Source organism: Pseudorca crassidens, chromosome 1, assembly GCF_039906515.1.
Source record: "Pseudorca crassidens isolate mPseCra1 chromosome 1, mPseCra1.hap1, whole genome shotgun sequence".
In the NCBI taxonomy this organism is placed as follows: Eukaryota; Metazoa; Chordata; class Mammalia; order Artiodactyla; family Delphinidae; genus Pseudorca; species Pseudorca crassidens.
Genome location: NC_090296.1, coordinates 14,620,666 through 14,641,586, shown reverse-complemented (window position 1 = coordinate 14,641,586; position 20,921 = coordinate 14,620,666). Strand labels below are relative to the sequence as shown.

Genomic DNA, 20,921 nt, shown 5'->3' with positions numbered 1-20,921 from the left:
GAGTCAGTTTATCGACCTTGGTAAATACCTCAAAGGGGCTTTCTTAAAAGCCCCTCTTTTTCCATAAATTATGTTGTGTGAGAATTCCGCCCAGCCAGTGACAACTTTTCACTTTAATTTCCTTTTGTAACTGACACCACAGCTGAAAGTGGGCAAGGTCTTGAAGCCACCATCTTTCTATCTTGACCTGGGGCGGAGAGGGTCCCACATACTGGCTAAGTGCACAACTTTGTGGGCGAATACCCACACCCAGGGCCAAATCCTGACCTGGTTACGAGCCATGTTATCTTGCCTTGCTCCTTAACCCCTCTTGACATCCATAAAATGGGCATAATAATAGTACTTCCCTCACAGAATTACGTAAGGATTAAATGAGGAAATGAATGCAAGACATGTGTTGCGTGTTCGGTAAGCACTAGTGTGTACTAGCCTGTGGGCCAGTGTTTCAGAACGGCCAGGTGATCGCACATACTGTGCAGCATCCCAATCTTATTGAAAGCTGAGGAGCATCTTGGAGTTTGCGACCACTTTCCACTGTCAGGAACTCGTGGTGCATCATAGCCGCACTCCAGGGAAGCTGGGTGATCAGACGTATGTTCCACTGAGGTGTAAAGAGAAGCCCAGGGACTTGGCTAGGGTCGTGTACCTGATCAAGGACTGAGCCCAGAATAGCCCCAAATAGAAGCTGAGTCTTGTTGGCTCAGTCCTGTTTCCTTTGCCATGCTGCACCCAGGGTGGAAGTTGAGAACTATTTGGGCTCTTTGGGGAAGTGTGTTTATAAATATTAATGGAAAATAATACATATAAACTAAACAATACATCCATCAGAATATGAGCTCCACTGGGGCAGGAACTGCGGTTTTTGTTGTTGTTGCCATCTCCAGCCTCTAGGAAAGACCCTCAGTATGTGTTTAAATGGATAAAATTTCCCAGTATTTTCTGAATTGTTTCTGCAGCTTTGCATAAATATCAGACAAAGCAGGAAATGCAGGTCAGTCTTCTGCAGTACTTATGGTAGTATGTATCTATATGTAAATATATTCCCTTTTATTTCCAGAGCATCACAGCTGCCTAGGCCCCAAGGGTTAAACCTCCTTCAGATGATACGAGTCAAAATGTACAATAGCTTGACCTCCTAGTATTGTTTAGGTATGTTAAACCATTGCAACTTCAAGGCAAAAATCTAATTTCCTGTGGCAGGTTGGTGCTTTATCTGACATTGCTACTAAAATGGGTCTTCTTTTTATTTTTTTTAATCTGTTTTTGCTTTTAGTACAAATCAAAGAATTTTGGAAGAAGAATACTTGTGTCCACTTACTCAATTAAAATAAAATATCTTCAGTGTTTAAAAATATTTCCCAAAGAAGGAAAAAAAACTACACATGGGTATGAACTTGGTTGCTAATATTTTCAGCCTTTCCTTGTGAACGAGGCATTCCAAGGGCAGAAAACCATGTTCTTAGTTGTCACAGCATTTCTGTTCACGTGTTTGGAGTAACGGTAGCATTCGTTTTTATTCTCTCACAGATTCTGAAAGAGCACACCTCGTCCATACCTAAAACAGAGTCCTGGCCTATAGTAGGTCAGTTCTCAAGCGTTGGCTCCATGGGGGCCGATGAATCAAAATGGTTGTGTTCTGAGTTTAAAGAGAGCTTGGTGACACTGGGCAAAGAAAGCAGGGCCCTAGGAAGTACTGTTCCTCTTCATCTGGTGAGTGTCCCCCTCCTCGAGGTCACTGTTCTTATCCTCTAGTCCAGGGGAAGAATCAAATCAGTCCTCATTGTCATAGAGAGATGTTTCATTCCGTGGTTTGGGGATGGAAGCAGCAGGCCCTTAGCATAGTCATTTGTAATCAAGTGGCCCTAATATCATTTGGTGCTGGGAGCTTGCTGGTTTGCTCAGAGCTCCATCTCAGCCACAGACTAGCCTGCGAATTCTCCATTCCTTCCTTGAGGTCATCAAGCCAAGGGAAAAAATACTTGATAAAACATTGCCAGCAGAATTACAAGCATTATTAGTTTAGAGACCTTTGAATTAATAATTTTGCATTCAATTCAGTGTTAATTTGTCATTTCAGAGGGAAAAAAAAATACTCAAATGGAAATGTAATTTTCTTTCATTGACTATAAATGCTTTCTGTAGTTTAATTACTAGAAGTTTAATTTTTTTCAGTAAGATGGGAACTTGTTTAAAATTTAAAGCATGTTTTCTAAGTCTTTAGGTATTTCTAATTGAGATTTTCATTTTCTTAAAAACGAATCTTCATTCCTTTTAACAAATAGTTCTTCCATGTGGTAAATTCCAAGTGTTTTGTTTTGTTTTGTTTTAGATCTATCCTTCAGTGGAAAACGTGCGGACCAGCTTAGAAGGATATCCAGGTAATTGTTGGGGAAACTGTCCCGATTGTATTTTGTGTTTGTGTATATTTCATAAATGCCCTGGTAAACATTTTCTTTTTTAATTTTATTGGGATATAGCTGATTTACAATGTTGTGTTAGTTTCAGGTGTACAGCAAAGTGATTCAGTTATACATGGCCCTGGTAAACTTTTTAAAACAAGTAATAAAAATGCCTTCCTCCTTGAGACCAGAAAAGTGTTGGTTAGAAATTTAGAGATTATTCTCTCTTAAATAGATAAGGATCATGACAGTAGGTAATATTGAGCAGTGCTGTGTTCCAAAGATGATGCCATGCAGTTGGGCAATTTGTGTGTTATTTAATCCTCACAATAATGCTCTGAGTGATTGATATTTTTACCAATAAGATTGTTCTCACTTCTGCTACCAGCATATTGGTTGTCCAGACAAGACGTCCGGATAAAACCAGCTTCCCCTACAGCTGTGTGTCATACCTTTCTCTGACCTCTCTCTCCCCACATCCCCCCCTGCCTGAAGTACTGTGTGGTTCTTCCAGATTTGAATTCCAGTTACAGATAATATTGAAGGTCCGGAACTTATGCTTAATACTGAGATGAAACCTTTGGTATAACCCAGTTGATACATCTTGTCTTGCAAGAGCTTCATCTGTAAATCCTAGGACTGTTTTGTAGACATCTTTCAGTCTTGTCCTCTATTTCCCTTATGTCAGTGCTGGGCACTAAACTTATTTAAAATTCAGCAGCCCCCCCCAGATAGTGCATTCAGGAGGTATTAACCAGAAACCCAAACAGGGTAATGCCTTGGGAAAAGGGGAAGTCTGATTGGCATTTGCTTATGGCTGGAAGCAGAGTGCTCTGAATTAGACCAGCTTAGTCCATTCATTGCTTATCAAACTACATGTGACCCTGCCAGGAAAATCTCAGTAGAGTTTGGAGTGTATTAGCCCATTTGTTGCCTTTTTTTTTTTTTTTTTTTTTTTTTTTTTGGCGGTACGCGGGCCTCTCACTGTTGTGGCCTCTCCCGTTGCGGAGCACAGGCTCCGGACGCGCAGGCTCAGCGGCCATGGCTCACGGGCCCAGCCGCTCCATGGCATGTGGGATCTTCCCGGACCGGGGCACGAACCCGTGTGCCCTGCATCGGCAGGCGGACTCTCAACCACTGCGCCACCAGGGAAGCCCCATTTGTTGCTTTTTAATGGCAAGCTAAAATTACTTCACTGAGACTCAGGGACATGGTGATTTTCTGGTTGGTTTGGCTGCTTTTTTTTTTTTTTTTTTCCTCCTTTCTGTACTTCTAATAGGCTAGATCCACGCAAAGCATGTTTTTCAGTAGGGAAGAACTTGGTAGTTTCAATAAAGCTATTGGGTAACTGGTCCTTGAAACCTCAGCTATGTTCTTAGTTAATTTGTAGTGGGAGATACAACATGCCTTATTCGATATGTCAGGAATTTAAAGCCCTCTTTGGATATAGATTACTATGGAGAAGTTCTAACGTGTTTGGAAAGTCACTGATGAATCTACAGGGAACTTTCTTCCTTTCAAAGAGGAACAAAAATGGCTTCTAATTGTGTTTCCACTTGGAACTGTATCTTCGTTCTCTTTGTAGGACTGTGGCTTTTAGAATTCCTTTTTAAAAATGTACCTGTTTACTGAACATTTTAATTTAGTGATCCTTTTATTTCATTTGTAAGAATCTGTGTAGCTAGGACAAAGTCTATTTGGAGATATCAGTGTAAAAGGTGAAGGAGGCAGGAGAACCAAGTTTTTATCCTGGTGTGCCTTCCCCCGAGTGTCCTGGTCTTGGGCAAAAAACAGGTGCACCAAACCTCATCTTGCAAAATGTGGCTAAGGGTGTCTCATCTGCATGAGGACAGCAGGATGGGCAGAGATTCATTCTCTGGTCTTTCCTAACATTTCAGATCTGTGCTATTATAGATGTTAAATTTCCACCACCACTACCACCCCAGTGATTAAATACCTTTTTCTATTCAGATAGTAAACATTTACTATTTGACACGCATATCTAAGAAAGGAAACCCCATTGAGAGAGCAAACCCAAAGCAGGTTTGTTTAGCCATTTTCTTTCAAAGAACTATTCCATAAGATGAAGTAAGTAGTGGTTTTCTTTTACCTTCCAACTGTTTGCTGTAGATTTTCTTCTTAACAAAGGATCCTCAAATTATAGTCAGTAATTTTCATTTTTTAATTTTTCTTATTTTAAAAGCCGGGGGCTCTCTTCCCTATAGCATCCAGACGGCGGAGAAACAGAATTGGCTCCATTCCTATTTTCAGTAAGTAATAGGTTTAGAATGCTGCCTTTGCTTCTTTAGGGTAAAATAAGAATGTTATTTGTCAGTATGATTTTTTTTTTAAAAAAAGGACCTTATATAATGTAGCTATATTTTTTATCTGCATATATTAGTGATAGAAATCATTTAAAACAAGGTTCTAAACATTTCTTGGAAATGTTTTTTAATACCAAAGAGTCAAATATTGGCATACAGAGAAAAAGGTAAATAAAAGAACATGTTGGGAAGTTTCTAATTTACATAAGCAGCATTTTCGTCCATATTTCCAAAATATGTCATCCTTCCGTCTACACATTCATACGCTGTGAAACCACAGGCTTACCGAGGGAAGAATCCACGCCACTCTCTCCAGGGCACGGGGTGCCTTTGGCTTGTTGTAACAGTCAGCAAATGGCCGAGTGTTCAGGTGAGCGGGGTGTCCCGCATCCTCTTCTGGCTGCAGTGGCTGCACATCCTGCGTGTTCTAGGCCAGTTCTAGTTTAATACTTGCTTCAACAAGCATTCATTATGCTGGACGCCAGAAACGAGGGCAGATTACATTTCTCTAGCTTTCAGTCTGGGAGTTCCCTGGCGGTCCAGTGGTTAGGACTCCACGCTTTCACTGCCAAGGGCCCGGATTCAGTCCCTGGTTGGGGAACTAAGATCCCACGCGCAGTGCAGCAAGGCCAAAAAAAAAAAAACAAAAAGCTTTCAGTCTAATTCAGTACACCATTCATCCTGGGGCCTTTCTTTAATGCTTTCTTTGGAGATGTTTGGTTTTGCAGAGGACATTTTTAAAAATTGAACTCCTTTCAGTATTGTCCTCATACAAGTGAATGTAACAATCTAATAACAAATCTACCTAATCCTGATTTTACTCTTGCAGACAATCTGTTTTCTTGAGGGACCATCCTCTTATATTCATAAGTAAGGATTGTTGCCTCGTAATATAGGTCATTTTTTTTCCCATGGAACCATAGTCCTAAAAATGTTGGAAACTTAGAAACCAAACTCAGATATATGAATATCAGCATTTGACTGGAATATTTCTGAATTGTCCCCCTGCCTTTCAGCATTCCATTTTGATATTCATACTGTTTGTATTTTTCCCATTTTGTATTTTATTCTTTCAACAAGCATTTGGTGAGCCTCTTGTACTCAGTAACATGCTCCGGGAGCACGGTTCCTGCTTTCAAGGAGACCAGATGTGCATACATGCGGTCAAAAGCACAATAGAAATAATATGTATGTGTATTCATAACAAGATGGGAAGGCCATACGAAAGGTTACAGTGCTTTTTGTAGGTGGTGGTAAATTTTTCTTCTGCGTACCTACATTCTAAAATGAACATGTGTTATGCTGTTAGCTGAGTACAATTTAAGGAGATATCACAGGTCATATCACAGAGAACAATGTACTCACTGTTTTTTAGATGATAGGAGTTTGCTTTTGAGACAGTTTCCTCATACTAGGACTATGACCAATTTATATTTTCTAATTAGTGATGTGTGTCTTTCCCGTCACTAGCAAATGGTCAGCTGACACGTCAGGCCGCAGCAATGCCATGCCACATATTAAGACATATATGAGACCCTCTCCAGACTTCAGTCAACTTGCGTGGTTCCTTGTCACAAGGTACGTAGTTCTTACATTCCTGATGGGAGGAGTTGTTACAAGTGTATTTGTAACTCCTGCTAAGAATACTGAATAGGGTTCCAAAAAGTGACTTTGTGGATTGTTGTTAGTTTTCTCTGTGTATGTGTGTGTCTTATATGAGCCTTATTTAAAGTAGGCCCTTGACATGAATCACTTGGTAGAGGGATCATTGCCTGATTTTACTTATAAGTGTAGATGTTTACACGGTTTGCATAAAGTTTGTGTTTACTTCTGTATTTAATACTTCAGAAATAGGAATTAAGCAAATTGACATTTGGTAAATACAGAAGAAGAATAACATGGTAAAATTAATATTCCTTAATTATTTTCTTCTTAGATAAGTGAAACTTGAGCAATCAAATCTCTTTGTTTTTTTAAACATCTTTATTGATATAATTAACATACTATAAAGTTTACCAATTTGAAGTCTACAATTTAATGATTTACTATATTCACAGAATTATGAAACCATCACAGTAATCCAATTTTAGATTATTTTTGTCACCCCCTATAAGAAAGTCCCTACCTATTAGCATTTTTGTGTCTGTTTTTATAACAAGCTATAAAATAGAGCTGGACTAGAACTTTAGTTCCTGGCTTCTAATCTGCAGAGACCATTAGGCATCTCTTCATAATTTAATAACACAGTTGATGCCAATAGCAACTAATTAAGGTATCACAGAGTAGAATTATTTCTTTAATGATGAACAGACTTTTAAACAGAAGTTTAAAAGCTTTCATGAACACACTTTTCAACCAAAGAACCACTTAGAAGCAACCAAGTTACTTTCCTAGTTTATGGAAATTAGTGGCTAACCTTTGCCCCCGGCTCCAGATACGGGTCCGAGACTAAACAGTGTTAGTGGTGGAGGTTAGATGTGAGAGAGGCTTCCCAGACGTTTCTGAGGAGCCATAGCACAATGGGAAAGCACACTCCTGAGTCCTAAAGATCGGACTCTTCTGTTATTTACTAGCTCCGTGAACTTGGGAAATGTATTTAACCCGAGGCTCTTTCCTGTTGTATAAAATGGGAAAAGTGATGGCTGCCTTTGGGGGTTATTGTGAGAGTTAAATGACAGAGCCCAGTGCTGGAGACATATCAGCCCATGACATGAGAGCTGTCATTACACTTGTTCAAGCTCTGCCCTCAAGGCTGTGAAGGATGGCCAGGGGAATTAGTGCCCTTCTCTTTGCTGTGTGCCTATAAAAAGAGAAACTTCTGCCTGTAAAGAGTAGGTTACCTGAGTATGAGACCTGAACTGTAGATCCCCTGGGTGGAGAAGTCATTGCCTGAGACAGATAGGAAATGCCAGGGAGAGCAGAGGCATGGAGGCCGTGTGGCCCCTCTGTGGGCGAGGAGTTTGGGCCTTGGTGAGTGGGAGATTGTTACTTCCTCCCCCAAGTGTATTTTAAATAAAACACACTTGAGAAAGCTAGATTATTACCAGTATTCCTGAATTCAAGTGATGAGAAATTAAGTTATAATACTACCCAGTCTTCTGTGAAGTTAACCAACAAAAACATGAATTGGGGCCTAACGTGGATCCTTGAACAGCCTCCCAAGTGACCTGGATACTCAGAGACCACATTTCAGTGTCAGCTCACCTATGTGCTCAGTAACTGTCTGTTAAACCAGCTTACTAAGTTGCAAGGAGAAAAACCTGGCTTTTAATACTGGTTCTGTCACATCGTGATGCTGTGTGTGACCTTTGCTTCCTTGTATATGCTGATGAGTCAGTAGGACTCAATGAAATTATCTACTTGCTTCTGATTCTACAACGCTACCGTCGGAAGCATTGCGGAGTGGTAGGCCATCATACATCCCAAGGGCTACTTTATTACAAAGCTTGTTGTTTTGCTCTGTGTTGAGTACCTGAAATGATGTGACATTTCCCTCAATCAGATCTGACAGATTCTCTACCCATTATATTATGTTCTTATACTCATCAAGGCTCTTACTAAAATCGTACCACTTTGCAGCAATGTTGAATTGAACCTGAAGGCTATCCTTCCAACTTTGGTTAAAATCCTCTTAACTATTAGCAGAATGTTTTTTCTCAAAATAGGGTGAGAGGGTCAGAGCAATATAAAGAAACATATCAGTCATTGGGGAAAAGTGGTCTCGTCTAGCATCATGGGTTTTTTTGGCTGAGAAAACAGGTGCCCCAAGAAATTAAGCATTGAAAAGCGTGCAGCTCACCTTTTATCCACAGAGTGATCAGAAGTGATCGCTTTTACTCCCCTCCTGCCATTAGGTAGACTTTTCCTCCAAGATGTTAGTGTCGAAGTCTTCTATGTAAGAGTGCTTGCTGTGGGTCTTTGAGGGTTACTAGAGATGGAAATCCTGGTGCCGGGGACCCAGGGATAAAGGAGAAGAGAGGCTGTTTGGAGGGCTGGCCTGTAGGATAGAAATGGAAACGTTGGGTCCTGGGAAGGGAGGGACGATTCCTCTCACGCTGCCATGTTAGTCAGGGTTCTCCAGAGAAACGGAACCAGTAGATGAGATACACAGAGAGGTATTTTTATTTTAAGGAATTGACTCGCGACTGTGGGAGCTTCAAAGTCCAGAATCCATAGGGCCAGCCCGCAGCCTGGAGTCTCAAGTCTCCGGTCCTGTGTTGCAGTCTTGAACCTCTCTTTACTTTCCCTGGAAAAGACAGTTTGGGGATTGTTTTTCCTCAAAGTGGAGTGAAAAGGATAGATGTGCTTCACAGAAGTTGCATGAGATTTACTGATTATGATTTAAGGGCACTAAGGGAGGTTGAGATTAAGTTAACCCCGTGAGTAATCCTTTTCTACGGGCTGAGTTTCATAGTTTAACGACAGTGTGTGCTCAGCCCTGGGAGCACGACTGGGAAAAAGAGCGAGGCGTGCTCCTGCCATGCAGGGGCTGCCGGGAGAGACGACGCTGGCCCCTCGTCGTTCCGCTGTGTAAGGACCAGTGTTAGAAACATATTTTCTGGCTGGAGCAGGGTCTGGTTGTGTGAGAGACCACCAGCTAAAGATAAGAAAGTGGTATTTCATGTAGGTCTCAAGGTAGGTCTGGACATAAACCAGGTGGATTGGGAGGGGAATCTGAGCCAAGGAGCTACGGGACGAAGGGCACAGAGCTGAGAAAGCCCATGCGGCTTTCAGGGAGAATCTGAGTGAGTCCCTGCAGCTAGATGAATAAAAACAGATCCAGATACCTTCAGAACAGATCTTCTCAGACAAGTGCACCTGTGTTCTTGCGCTTAAGTCCAGAAAGCATCTACTGTCAGTTGATTCATTTAATATTTGGTGGCGGTTTTGTACTGTGAATGTCTGCTGTAGTACTGACTGGCTTAATTATAACTTGCAAGTTAATTGAAGAATTTGAAATTTGTCTTTGTGAATCTGTGGCTTCTAATTTTATTCTGGAGCACCTAGACCAAAAACTATACTTGCCAAGATGTTTAAAGGATAACAAGTAACATTCATTCAGGGATTTCAACACGCCAGACGCTGTTCTAAATGCTTTATGTACGTTTATTCATTTAATGCTCAACAGCTCCATGAGGACTTGGAGAAATGAGTGGTTGAAAAGGCTGCCCGTGGTCACACGGTAGTAAGTGGTAGAAGCAGGATTTGAACCCCGGGCCTTTGGCTCCACGACTGGCACTCTTCAGCTCTACCTTCTAATGCCTCTTAATTAAGATACGGTTTTAGTGCTCCTGTTTTCTGTGAAGACCAGTTAGATCAAAAGAAACTGCAGCACATTTTACTTTGTTATGTAAAGGAGAAAAAGCCCCCATAGCACTCCAGTTTTATGAAAGGATACCTGAGAAATGTAACTTCTATAACAATTTAGAACATACTTAGAGCCCGCTCTCCAGCCCTTTCATAACAAGGGAAGGTACAGATCCCAAGTATAAGTGACATCTACTAGTAACTCCTTTCTTTTTTGTTTCCAACCTTATCTCCCAAACCGAGCTCATCTATCTAGAAGGAGGTTCCTTTCCCGTCACCCCTCTTTGCCCCAGAGGCACCTGCCCGCTCTCATCAGGCTTGAAGCCCAGCTGTCCTCTTGTGCTCTTCCTTCCTTGGAGCGTTTACCGAGGTCCTTCCTCCTGTGGATGCTGGGCACTCGGGATAAAACAATAAGAAGATGTACGTAGTGCCTTTGAGATGCTCAGAATCTCAGAGATGTCAGAAGCCAGACACAGAAATGATTTCAATAGAAAGAGATCAACTGTATTCTTGACGTGGGCACGTGGACGCTTTCGAAATAGCTAACAAAGCTTACTCGTCCTTCAGATGTCTCCAAGTTTCCTTTTCTAATCCCTGGACTTCTGAAATGATTGCCTGTCTGCTGTCCCATCACACAGGTCGTCCTCTTCCCAGGCCACCTGTCCTCGTTGTCCATGACCATTCATCTTTCAGAGACACGGGTCTTCCTCACCGTCCCATGTTCAGAATCCTCGCCCGTTTCCTGTAAGCTGAAGTCTGGAGTCCTCCATTGGCATTCAGACCCTGGCCACCCCATTTCCACCTTGCTTCTCCTGTACTTCCTGGCGGGAACTGCCAGCAGCCGCCGGGCTGGCCTCCTTTGCCCCTGAAGTCATCCTGCCAGCAGCCCATGGAGTCCCCTTTCCAGATGCCTTGGTCCTTTTCCTCTGCCTCTCCAGCTGCTGCTCATCTCGTCAGTATTGTGCTCAGGGCTGGCCTCTTCTCAAGGAGGCTTTGCCAGCCGCTACTGGTCTCTGCCTCCTGCACATCCTTAAGAGCACTTGTGCGTGTGCTTGGGAGCTCACTGTTCTGTCTCATCTTGTAGAGAAGAGAGAGTATGAGCTTTACGTCATCAGACGGTCCTGGACGAGATGATCTGTCTACTCCTGAACGAGTCTTTTGCCATGAACAAGTTTCTTAACCTCTCTGAGCCTCAGACGCCTCATCTGCACAGCAGCCACGAGGGTGTGAGGTGCCACGCTTGGTGATTTGACCCACAGGCAGAAGAGTTCAACTTTTAAGTTCAGAGCGGTAAATTCACTGATAAAGTATAATGAAAGAACTGGGAGTGGAAGAGCACAATCTTGACACACGGGTCACTAGTGATAGTCCAATGCGTGTGGCCCCTCCGTGGTACCTACTCCACCGTTAGAATGAGAGGTTCATGCTCTCATGGGATTTACATTAGGACCAAAGAGGTTCTGTCAAACAGCTGGTTGTATATGTGTTATGTAATTGCAGTGTAATTCTGACCATTCTGCATAAGTAGATTTTCACCCAGCAAGGCCTACACTGACTTTCAGCTCTCAGCTTAAACGTCACTGAAACTCTCCTTGCTTCCTCAGCCTCCTGGTGTCCATCTGTCCAACAACTCATGGCACACATATTCCTTATTTTAGCCATTGCTCTTTCCAGACACTACTCTGTTCCAGGCAGGGTGTCCATATGCCCTGGGCTTCTTGCATGGTCTATGTTGTTTCCCTTTCAGTGTGGTTGCTTGTGTGATCACTGGCTTCCCCTCTCACCTCTGAGCCAAGTCCATTTCTGTCTTGTTCAGTGCCCTCCGGTGCCTGGCATGGAGGGGCGCTCAGCACAGATTTGTTAACGAGGAATCGAACGAAGGCCAGGATGGAGGCTGTACCAGTGAAAGCACTGCCTAGACTTTGTGTGTAATTGACTGTGGGAGATGCTTCAAAGGCAAGTCCTGGGCTTGGGGTGTGGCTGGTAGGGAGATGGGGGATGGTCACCATCATCAATAGAGAAGTCAGGAAATGAAACTGGTTTCGGTGGGAGAATGGTCAACTCAATTAGACTGATTTATTATAGTGGGACGGTCAAGTGGAATTGTTTATTGGCGATGTTGCACTCAGAAGGTCGGTGTACACATGGTATATTTTGGAGTTCTCTTTGGAACTGATCATGGACACCCTGAGCCTTTGTGGATGGTCAGGGAAGAGGAGCACGAGGTTGGTGCCTGGGAGGGGAGGAACATACAGGGACTAAACATCACATTAACCCAGTGTTCCACTGCCACACAGATGAATTGGATCCAAGCCTTCCCTCCTGAGTTAAAGAACAACTAACTGGTCACCATCTTCCGTGAAATAATCTTCCTTCTACCTAAGAAATGTTCTGTGTTGTATTTTGGGCATCATAAAGTTTAACCATTCATTTCAACACGTATTTATTGAGCACCTGCTATGTAGCAGGTACTTTTCCAGGTGCAGGGAGTGCAATAATAACATGTGATCCTTGACTTTATGATGGTGAGAATTATACAGAAACCAAGTTTATATGTATCCAAATGGTGATAATTGCTCTAGAGAAAAATAAAGTAGAAGAATAATTTAGGTGCACAGTCCTTTACTCAAAGTCCTTGAGACAAGATGTATTTGGAGCATGGAGACATAGTATGGTACATATACCATCTATTAACATCCTTAGTGGTGTTACAAGAAGCCTCATGTTAGCTTAGGTCAACTTCTGTCACCTAATGAGTTAACAAAATTAAGTTTTGCCATTAATATGATAAGTTAGGTAATAGCTTAATTTCCAAGTTGGTTTCGGTTGTTTTAGATTTTCAGAGCTAACGTAGTGCTTACGCTAAGTTCCAGGCATTCTTCTAAAAGCATAGTCCATACACACACATACGCTCATGTAATCCTCATAACAGCCCTACAACAGAGCTGTTAGTCCCCTTTACAGATGGGAGAACTGAAGCACAGAGGGGTCAACAAGCGCCCAGGAGCCCAGTAACATCCTCAGGCACTGTGCTATCCCTGTGTCAGGAAGGGAGGCTGCCCATGAATAGGATGGTCAGGGAACGCCTCGCTGACGTGGTGACATTTAAGCAGAGACCTGAAAGAAGCGAGGGAGCCGTGTGGGGGGAGAGCTGGGGGAAAGCGTTCTGGGCAGAGAGGCGGAGTTGGGGATATTCTGGTTTGTGATGGAGAAACCAAGTGGCTATTGCTGGAGTGAGTGGGATTGGAGGGCCGGGGAGGTCAGAGCAGTAACTGGCATTTTGGTCAAGATAATCCTTCGTTGTGCAGGATTGTCCTGTGCGTTATGGGGTGTTTAGTAACCTGGGCCTCACATACGAGCCGCCATGTCACGCTGAAAGCCATCCAGATGCCCCATGCCTTTCTAAATATCCCCTAGATTGTCTCTCCTGGTGGATGGTATTGTCGTCTTTGAGAATAAACTCAGAACTCTGTGAACAACTGATTTATGAGTGCTGCTGTTCTTTCATTTAATGCATTTTCCTACTTTAGAGTGATGAGGTGGGGTTGTAGAGAGAACCATGGATTCTAGTCTAAATGAAACGATAATGCCAGCAAACCTTGCAATCCATCTACAGAGTGGCAGACGCATTATGTTTTAAGAATGGGGATTTTAGTGAAAGATAAATGCATCAAAAGCTGCATGCATTTAACTCCCTTTGTTTTTTTGACACTTTACTACTTTGATCTATTACCCCTCCATGTTAGTGTTCACGTTTGGGATGAATAAATACCTTTTACTAAAACAGATTTCCCAGAAAAAAATTATAACAGTAATAAGCAAGATGGATGATAAGCAATGTGAATTTTGACTCTAACCTAAAAATGAGACTTCTTTTTTTAATAAGTCAGAATTGCATGTCCAAAGAAATGTTGCCCTTCAAGGTGGTCACCTTTTGAAACTAGATATTTTATGAAGAATACTGCCACTGCTCAAATCCTTTTGCCACTCTTTGGAATTTCCTTCAAAATGAGTTTACATGGCACAGTAACAAGTACTGTTTCTTAATAGACATGCTTCTGTTCTAGGCCTTGTATAAGGTTATTGTTGCTTTGTAATAAGTTACCACAAACTGAGTGACTGAAAACAATGCAGATTTAGTATTCTGCAGTTTCTGTGGGTCAGGAGTCTGGACATGGGTTAGCTGCACAGGATCAAAGTGTTGACCAGGGAGGGCTATGATCTCCTCTAAGGCTCAGGGTCTTCTTCCAAACTCACTGGTTGTTGGCAGAATTTAGTTGCTTATGGCAAAGCATAGCCGTTTGTTTCTTCAAAATCAACAGGAGAATCTCTCCTCAGGAAGGACCTAGTCCCTCCTTTTAGGTTTCACCTGATTAGGTCAGGCCAGCCCAGGATTATCCCAAACCTTTTGATTAACTTAAAAGTCAAGGGATTAGTGACCTAATCATGGGAATGAAATCCCATCATACTCACAATTTTTGCTCACACTCCAGGGGAGGGGATTATACTGGATACGTACACCGGGGGCAGGGGCAGAAATCTTGGGGGCTGTCTTCCAATTCTGCCCTCCACCGGCCTCATTGGTATTCATTACCCAGCTTGATTCATCCATCTTATTCTCCAGTCTTGACTTGAAATAATTTCTTACTATTTTTAAACTTGAGGTTTATTTTCCATAGTTAAGGGAAATGCCCCTTGAATATACTCAAAAGACTGAACCTCAGGCTCTAGAGGCTGTTTAAGAAGTGAAGTTCTAGCATTATTTGGAGCCAAAGAAGGCAGCTTTATTGGAGTGAGGTAATAACCCTGCAGCATGATGGCTTTGGAGAACCACATTCACTAGGATGTGTAGAGTTGTTAAAAAATAATGATAGTAAGTCTTATAAAAGATAAGTAGGATCCTAAAAGATCTAATTTCCAAAAAAACACAAAAACCCTCATCACTTTAGAAGTGTACTTCTCATATTTCCTATAGTGTGTACATAATGATCACTGGTCATTTCTGTACCCATCATAAGTAGAGGATGTTGGCTTCCTGGTCATACGGACTTGTTTTTACCCAGTTGACATTTCACAAATGTGGAAACTGGCTTGAAGATCAGGGACTGAAATCTTATAAAAATGCTAGCCTTAATACAGTTTTCATCTTCTGTTTTATTTATCCTTTTAAATACACAAAAATCACAAAGTTTTCATTTCCTCTCTTTCATGATGTGTTGTGATTGGGATTCTGACTGAAAACCTTTTTTATAGATCCTGGGTAGTGTTTTAGTATAGAGCTGCCACATCACCCAAATCTGCACTAAAACCATTTTTAATGAAATTTCCGCGTGATTGGACTTGTATATGTTAGTTTTTGTTCTACTCTAAGAGAAAATGAATTCATAATTCCCATACTTTTTTTCCTACGAAAATGCTCTTCCTGACACTTGGTAATTTTGTGCAATGTCTGTTTTCTTTCAGACCACTAAGTATAGCACCTAGTACAGTACCTGGTCTGCAGTAGCTCAGGAAATTTTGAATGAATGTGTGGTATCCCTCTTAATCTAACTACAGTACCGTTCATTTTCTGACCGCTTCTCAGGTTTAAGTATGTTTTCCTTTCTGTACTGTCCAGAACACTTAAGCTTATCCTTTTTTTTAACTTAAGCTTATTCTTAAGGTTGGTCTCAAATCTTCCCCTTTGCAACTTCTTCTAGCTCAGCAGACATGATTCATTGTTTTTCCTTTGTGTTTTCAAGCACCTCTGGCCTGGTCCTTTTACATCTCCCTTGTTGGTCTTTGGGCATCCATTGGCCTCAATTTATTATGAGCTGCTTGAGAGTGGGTGCCAGGTCTTACTCACCTTTATCCTCAGCATCTAACACTGTGCCCAGCGTATGGTTAGGGACCAGTACGTATTTGAATCAGTGCCCTTTTCAGAACTTCTGTTCAAATAAATTATATCCACACATCATAGAACAAGGGTGTGCAGAGCAGGTTTGTCATCCCACTCCTGGTCCCCAGCCATTCTGCTCAACCCCAAACCACTACTGCTAGTTTCTTAGCTTTAACCTCATCAGCCCTTTCAAACTCAGGTACCTCAGGTGATGATTTTATCCAATCAGCCATCATACTGTGGAGGAAATGGCCCTGAGGTAGAGTCCAAAGATCCATGTCCTAATTCGGGATTGCCGCTTACTAGCCTTGCCTCTCAAATTTTGGGGAAGTCATTTCATTTTTTTTTTTTAATTTTATTTAATTAATTTTTTATACAGCACGTTCTTATTAGTTATCCATTTTATACATATTAGTGTATACATGTCAATCCCAGTCTCCCAGTTCATCACAGCACCACCACCACCCCCGGGAAAGTCATTTCTAATCTGAGACTTTTCTCACTTATGGAATGCTCAGAGGAGGAAGATAGGAAGTAAGTGTGAAGGTTACCCATTAAACGGTATGAGGTATGATGATGTTAGTCAACTACTTGGTTTTTACTGGCTACTGACAACCACGTGTTATTATTAAGGTCATGTTCATTAGGCCTCTAGGGAGTCAAGAAAGCTTATCAAAACTTTATCTGTTTTGTTTATATGACATATGGATGTGTAGTATGTGACCTAAAGATTTTCCATAGGTATAGCCTTTTCTCAACTCAATGTGGTTAAGTTAAAAACTGGTCATAATTATTCTATATAATCAAGGCAAGTATATTCAGCCAGAAGAATATGTTCAAAGAAACTTAAAACTAGCACTTTAGCTTGAACTTATTAGAATGTTTTATTGGCTGGCTTTTGTCTGGTTGCTGTTATGGAAAGCTATTTATAGTTCTCCATGCTACTGTGAAATCATCCTGTGTTTGATGGACAGCCTGTTATGGAATTATTGGAACATAATGACAAATACAGTGTTTAAATTTTACCACAGGACCAAGCAGGCAAGAAGATGAGCTTGAAGAAGCAACCTTGGCTGAGAAGATAGTGGCTAGGAGTAATTGGCAAACCCAGTGAGAACAATTATGAAAGCTGTGCATTGTGGGTGGGCAGAGAGCAGCGATCCCTGTTACAGTTGCCTAGCAACCGACAGGCATTGCAGGATGGTCGGGATGAGTAGAAATGTTAGTGCTGCCACTTCAGGGGCAAACAAGACAAGTGCTTGACTAGAAAACGACTGTGGCTTTTTGAGGAAACATAAAGGAGACTCTCCCCCCCTCTGCTTTTCCACATAGCTGTGCAATGTTTCTCTTATGTCTGTTCCTTTGATTCTGAAACAAATAGTCTTTTTCCTCCTTTGTCTGAGCTTTTTGGTAAAAATCAGATTGGATCACACAGAAAAATATTCATAGATGTCATTGGAGTAGACTTGGTTGCCTGGGGCTACAGCTCCAAGTTGGTATGTCTCAAGTACTTGGTTACAAATAATGGTTATTATCATTATTATTATTATTATTATTATTATAATATATGAAAGTCTGCAAATGATTTCCTTTATATGTTAGAGATGATTCAAGGTCCCTCACTTTCTTGCATTCTGGTACAAGTAGACCAAGGTCAGTACATGCCGCTTTTCATGCTCGTGGGAGCAAGTCTCCTGAAGCACTATCCCTGATGGGAGAAAGCTTGAGACCCCCAACCTAGGGCCTCTAGACCCTTCGTACGCTGGCATTGCTAGTGACAAGTTGTACCTGTGGCTAGAGATGACGAGGTACGGTCTGGGAGCTCTGCACCAGGAACTGGCCTCCAGAGAAGACGCCTCACAAATGATAACAGATACTTGTGTGGTGCTTACTATATGCTGACTCATTTAATGCTGACTCATCTAATCCTCCCAGTTGAGATCTAGGTACTATAATCCTCATTTTAGAGATACGAAAACTAAAGCATAGAGACCTTGAAAAACGTGGCCCAGTAGGCAAGGTGGTAGAGCTAGGATTCACACCCAGAGAGTCTAGCATGAATATTTCTTGCCTGTGTGCCAGACACTGCTCTGTGCTTTGGTGATGGATGATGAACAAGACAGGCATGGTCCCTGCCCACAAGGAGCTTGTGTTCTAGCTGGTGTAGCCCTGTTGCCTTCTGCTTCAGGATCAGCACTGCTGGCTAAGTCTCTGGCGAGAACACGCAGCTCAAAAACTCACCGCAGCCCCCTTTCCTAAGAGCAACTTGTCAGATCGTGCTTCCTCCCCGCTAACGGCCTCCAGCACTGCGGAGCCAGGCCTTTCCCCGACTCTTCTCTCCTGGCCCTTCGATGAAAATGTTCTGACTTCCTACCCATCGCTTTGCCATAGCTTCCCCACCCTCCACCCCCAACTCAGTGAAGGTTGTGGTTTCTGCCATAGCTGTCATTTGTGGCCCCTGCTGCGCAAGCTCAGATGACAGTGTGGCTGGCCGTGAGAGGCCTGATGCTGCTTTTTCCTAGCCTTTGTGTGTCCTGCCTCTGTTAGTCTTTTGAGCATCCGGTCTGTGCCAGGCTTTGGTAGGGTCCAGTGCTTAAACCTTCCAGGTTCTCCTAAAACACTTCTTCATCCTGGTCGTCAGTTCCCACTTGCTAGTCAACATCCGGGCACCTGACAGATTTCTCGAGCGCCTGAGTCCTCTGGCTTCTGCCCATCTACACTGTTCATACCAAACTCAACCACCCGCATAGTGGTTCATGCCGCCTAGAGCCTGATCTTCTGGATGTACCTGTCGTCCCACATTGCTTTGAAGTCCCTTATCATTCAGTCTTTTGCTCATCTGCTCTTCCTTTGCAGATGCACATTCAGTACCTATTCTTGATACCATGGTGGGCCTGTGGGCCTGCAGACGTCTCCAAGCTTGGGATATTGATCACTAGATCTGCCCATCTACCAAGAGGTTGATTGGGATGTAGGTAGGTGTGCGCACGTGTGTGTGTTCAGGGGAACTCACAGTTTACCCTGTGGCAGTTCAGGGCATCTAGGGTGGCAGTAATGCAGGGGTGGTGGTTCAGAGAAGAGAGAGATCACTTCTGCATAAAATAACTAGATGAAGCTTTGGGACGTGGCATGTTTTGTGTTTGATAGGCCGAGGTGGAACATTAGGTAGAAGAAATCATGTACTTGAAGTCCTGAGGCAGGGGGCGCTGCCAGAGGGGGCGGTGGTCTGGGCTGGCACGGAGAGCTGTGGGGTGGGAGGGCAGCCTGACCAGTGGATGGGTCAGGGCTTGTGGCGCTGGCCTGACGGGCAGAGGACTTGAGGCTTCGCAGGTGGGGAGCACTGAATGCCTTTGAACAAGGGAGTGAGATCGCCAACAGTGTTTTGCTGATGTTACTGATAGTGTCTGTCCTTGTTCAAGGCTTTATAACTGATGTACTGTTCCCATGATAAGGCCATCCCCGTGCCCTCTGAGATCTAAGTGGAGCAGGTATGTTATGAATGTAGAAACAGGTGCAGAGCTGAGGCTGCTCATCGAGGACATGGTCGAACCAGCACTTGAACGGCTCTTTCTTCTAAGTCATGACTCTTTCTGGAATTGGTTTATGGGATAGAATAGAGGAAATAAAGCATGGGGGCAGAGAAAACTACTGAGAGACTGGTGTAGAGTTCCAGACACAGACTATAAAGTTGGCCACAGAAGGGAAAAGCAGAGGGGCGTTCGCAATAGAAACCTTGCAGAAGAATCCAGAGGAACAGGCTGATGAGAGCAGGGCGGGAGGAAGCTGGAAGAATTGGGTTACCTGCAAGGTTGTGAACGGAACTCTCTGGGAAAGTTACAGATGCAGGCAGAGTTCGTGGAGCTGGTCGCTCACCCCAAGGAGGCTGCCCCTCATGCCGTCTCGGAAGGTTTTTGTGGAAACCACTTGTTGGCTCTGCAGCATCAGTACTTGGTGCTATTGGCTGTGAGGTTCCCAGAGGCTAACCCCCTGTGGGAGCCAGGGAAGCAAAGGCGAGGTGCTTGAGCAATGTCACAGACTTTGTCTGGGGGCTCAGGGAGGGATCTTCTTCAGAAACCTTTCGAGGTCTCTAAGGGAATTGACCAAATACTGGCTATTCATCGGACCTTTCAGTGCTACCTGGATTATAAACAGTCCACTGCCTGCAGCCACACCCTTGCTCTCCACAGCTCCTTCCGTTTTCTAAGCTGTTTCCCCACGTGGGTAACCAGGGGCTAGACTAGATCAGTGGTTTGGGGCCATGGTCCCTGGAGCCCTAAGGGTCCTGGAAACCACTTTCAGAGCTCACTGTCCTGCTTTAAATGTTTCCTTTGAACAAAGGACTCTCCAGGTTAAAAAAAAAAAAGTTAAAAATATATTACGGTAGATAGCCTCCCAGAGCCTATTCTAACAAAATTTCATGGATCTGTTCAAAGTATTAATACTTTACAAATGTTTCCTTTGTGCCATGCTTTACAATTTCCTAAGCACTTTTTAAGCCCGTGTGATTCGATTTGTGGGATCAAAGAGAGATGGATTCTTTTACAGACTAAGTTGACCGCTAGGCTGGACTGTGCCGTGGATTGAAAGCTAGGCTTCCAAATCCAGATTCAAAAGGGGGTCGTAACATGCCTGTGACTGAGAAACAAAGTGAGGTTGCAAGTGGATTTCTCAGTCTGTTTGGTGATCTGTCAGAATCGTAACTTGCAAAAGCGCACACCCACGTATCTTATCTCTTCTAGACTCTGCTCTTGCTTATCTTTGGAAAAACATGGGTCATAATCATTTTTGTTTTTCTTTTTCTGCTGGCATTTCTTTGTTGATACATTGTATCTATAAATCAGATACCAGCCCCCAAAACACAGCTGATGTGATGTGTTCTTTTTGGCACTTAATCTGACAAGATTGTTGGACATCTGCATGATTGGTTTAATTTTAACCATGCTTTTAAGTTCCTGGCACATTATCACTCATATCTGTATTGAAAATTGGGGGGCATATGTCTGTATCAAGGAG

General features: G+C 42.9%; 1 protein-coding gene across 8 annotated transcripts in view; it reads left to right on the top strand.

The window, feature by feature from the left end:
* The window catches only part of TDP1 (tyrosyl-DNA phosphodiesterase 1), a 74,598-nt gene that overhangs the window by 28,198 nt on the left and 25,479 nt on the right, over window positions 1-20,921 (top strand). For 7 of the 8 annotated variants that reach the window (XR_010941129.1, XM_067728034.1, XM_067728024.1 and 4 more), the window contains 4 exons: window positions 1,528-1,710; window positions 2,330-2,378; window positions 4,603-4,669; window positions 6,194-6,301. Coding sequence is in view for 7 of the 8 variants with exons in the window: in XM_067728034.1 (XP_067584135.1) it covers window positions 1,528-1,710; window positions 2,330-2,378; window positions 4,603-4,669; window positions 6,194-6,301 (407 nt within the window). In the remaining variant the exon portion in view is untranslated. Of the gene's footprint in view, window positions 1-1,527; window positions 1,711-2,329; window positions 2,379-4,602; window positions 4,670-6,193; window positions 6,302-10,668; window positions 13,500-20,921 lie in introns of those variants that run through there. The other variant, XM_067728011.1, reaches the window with a different exon arrangement.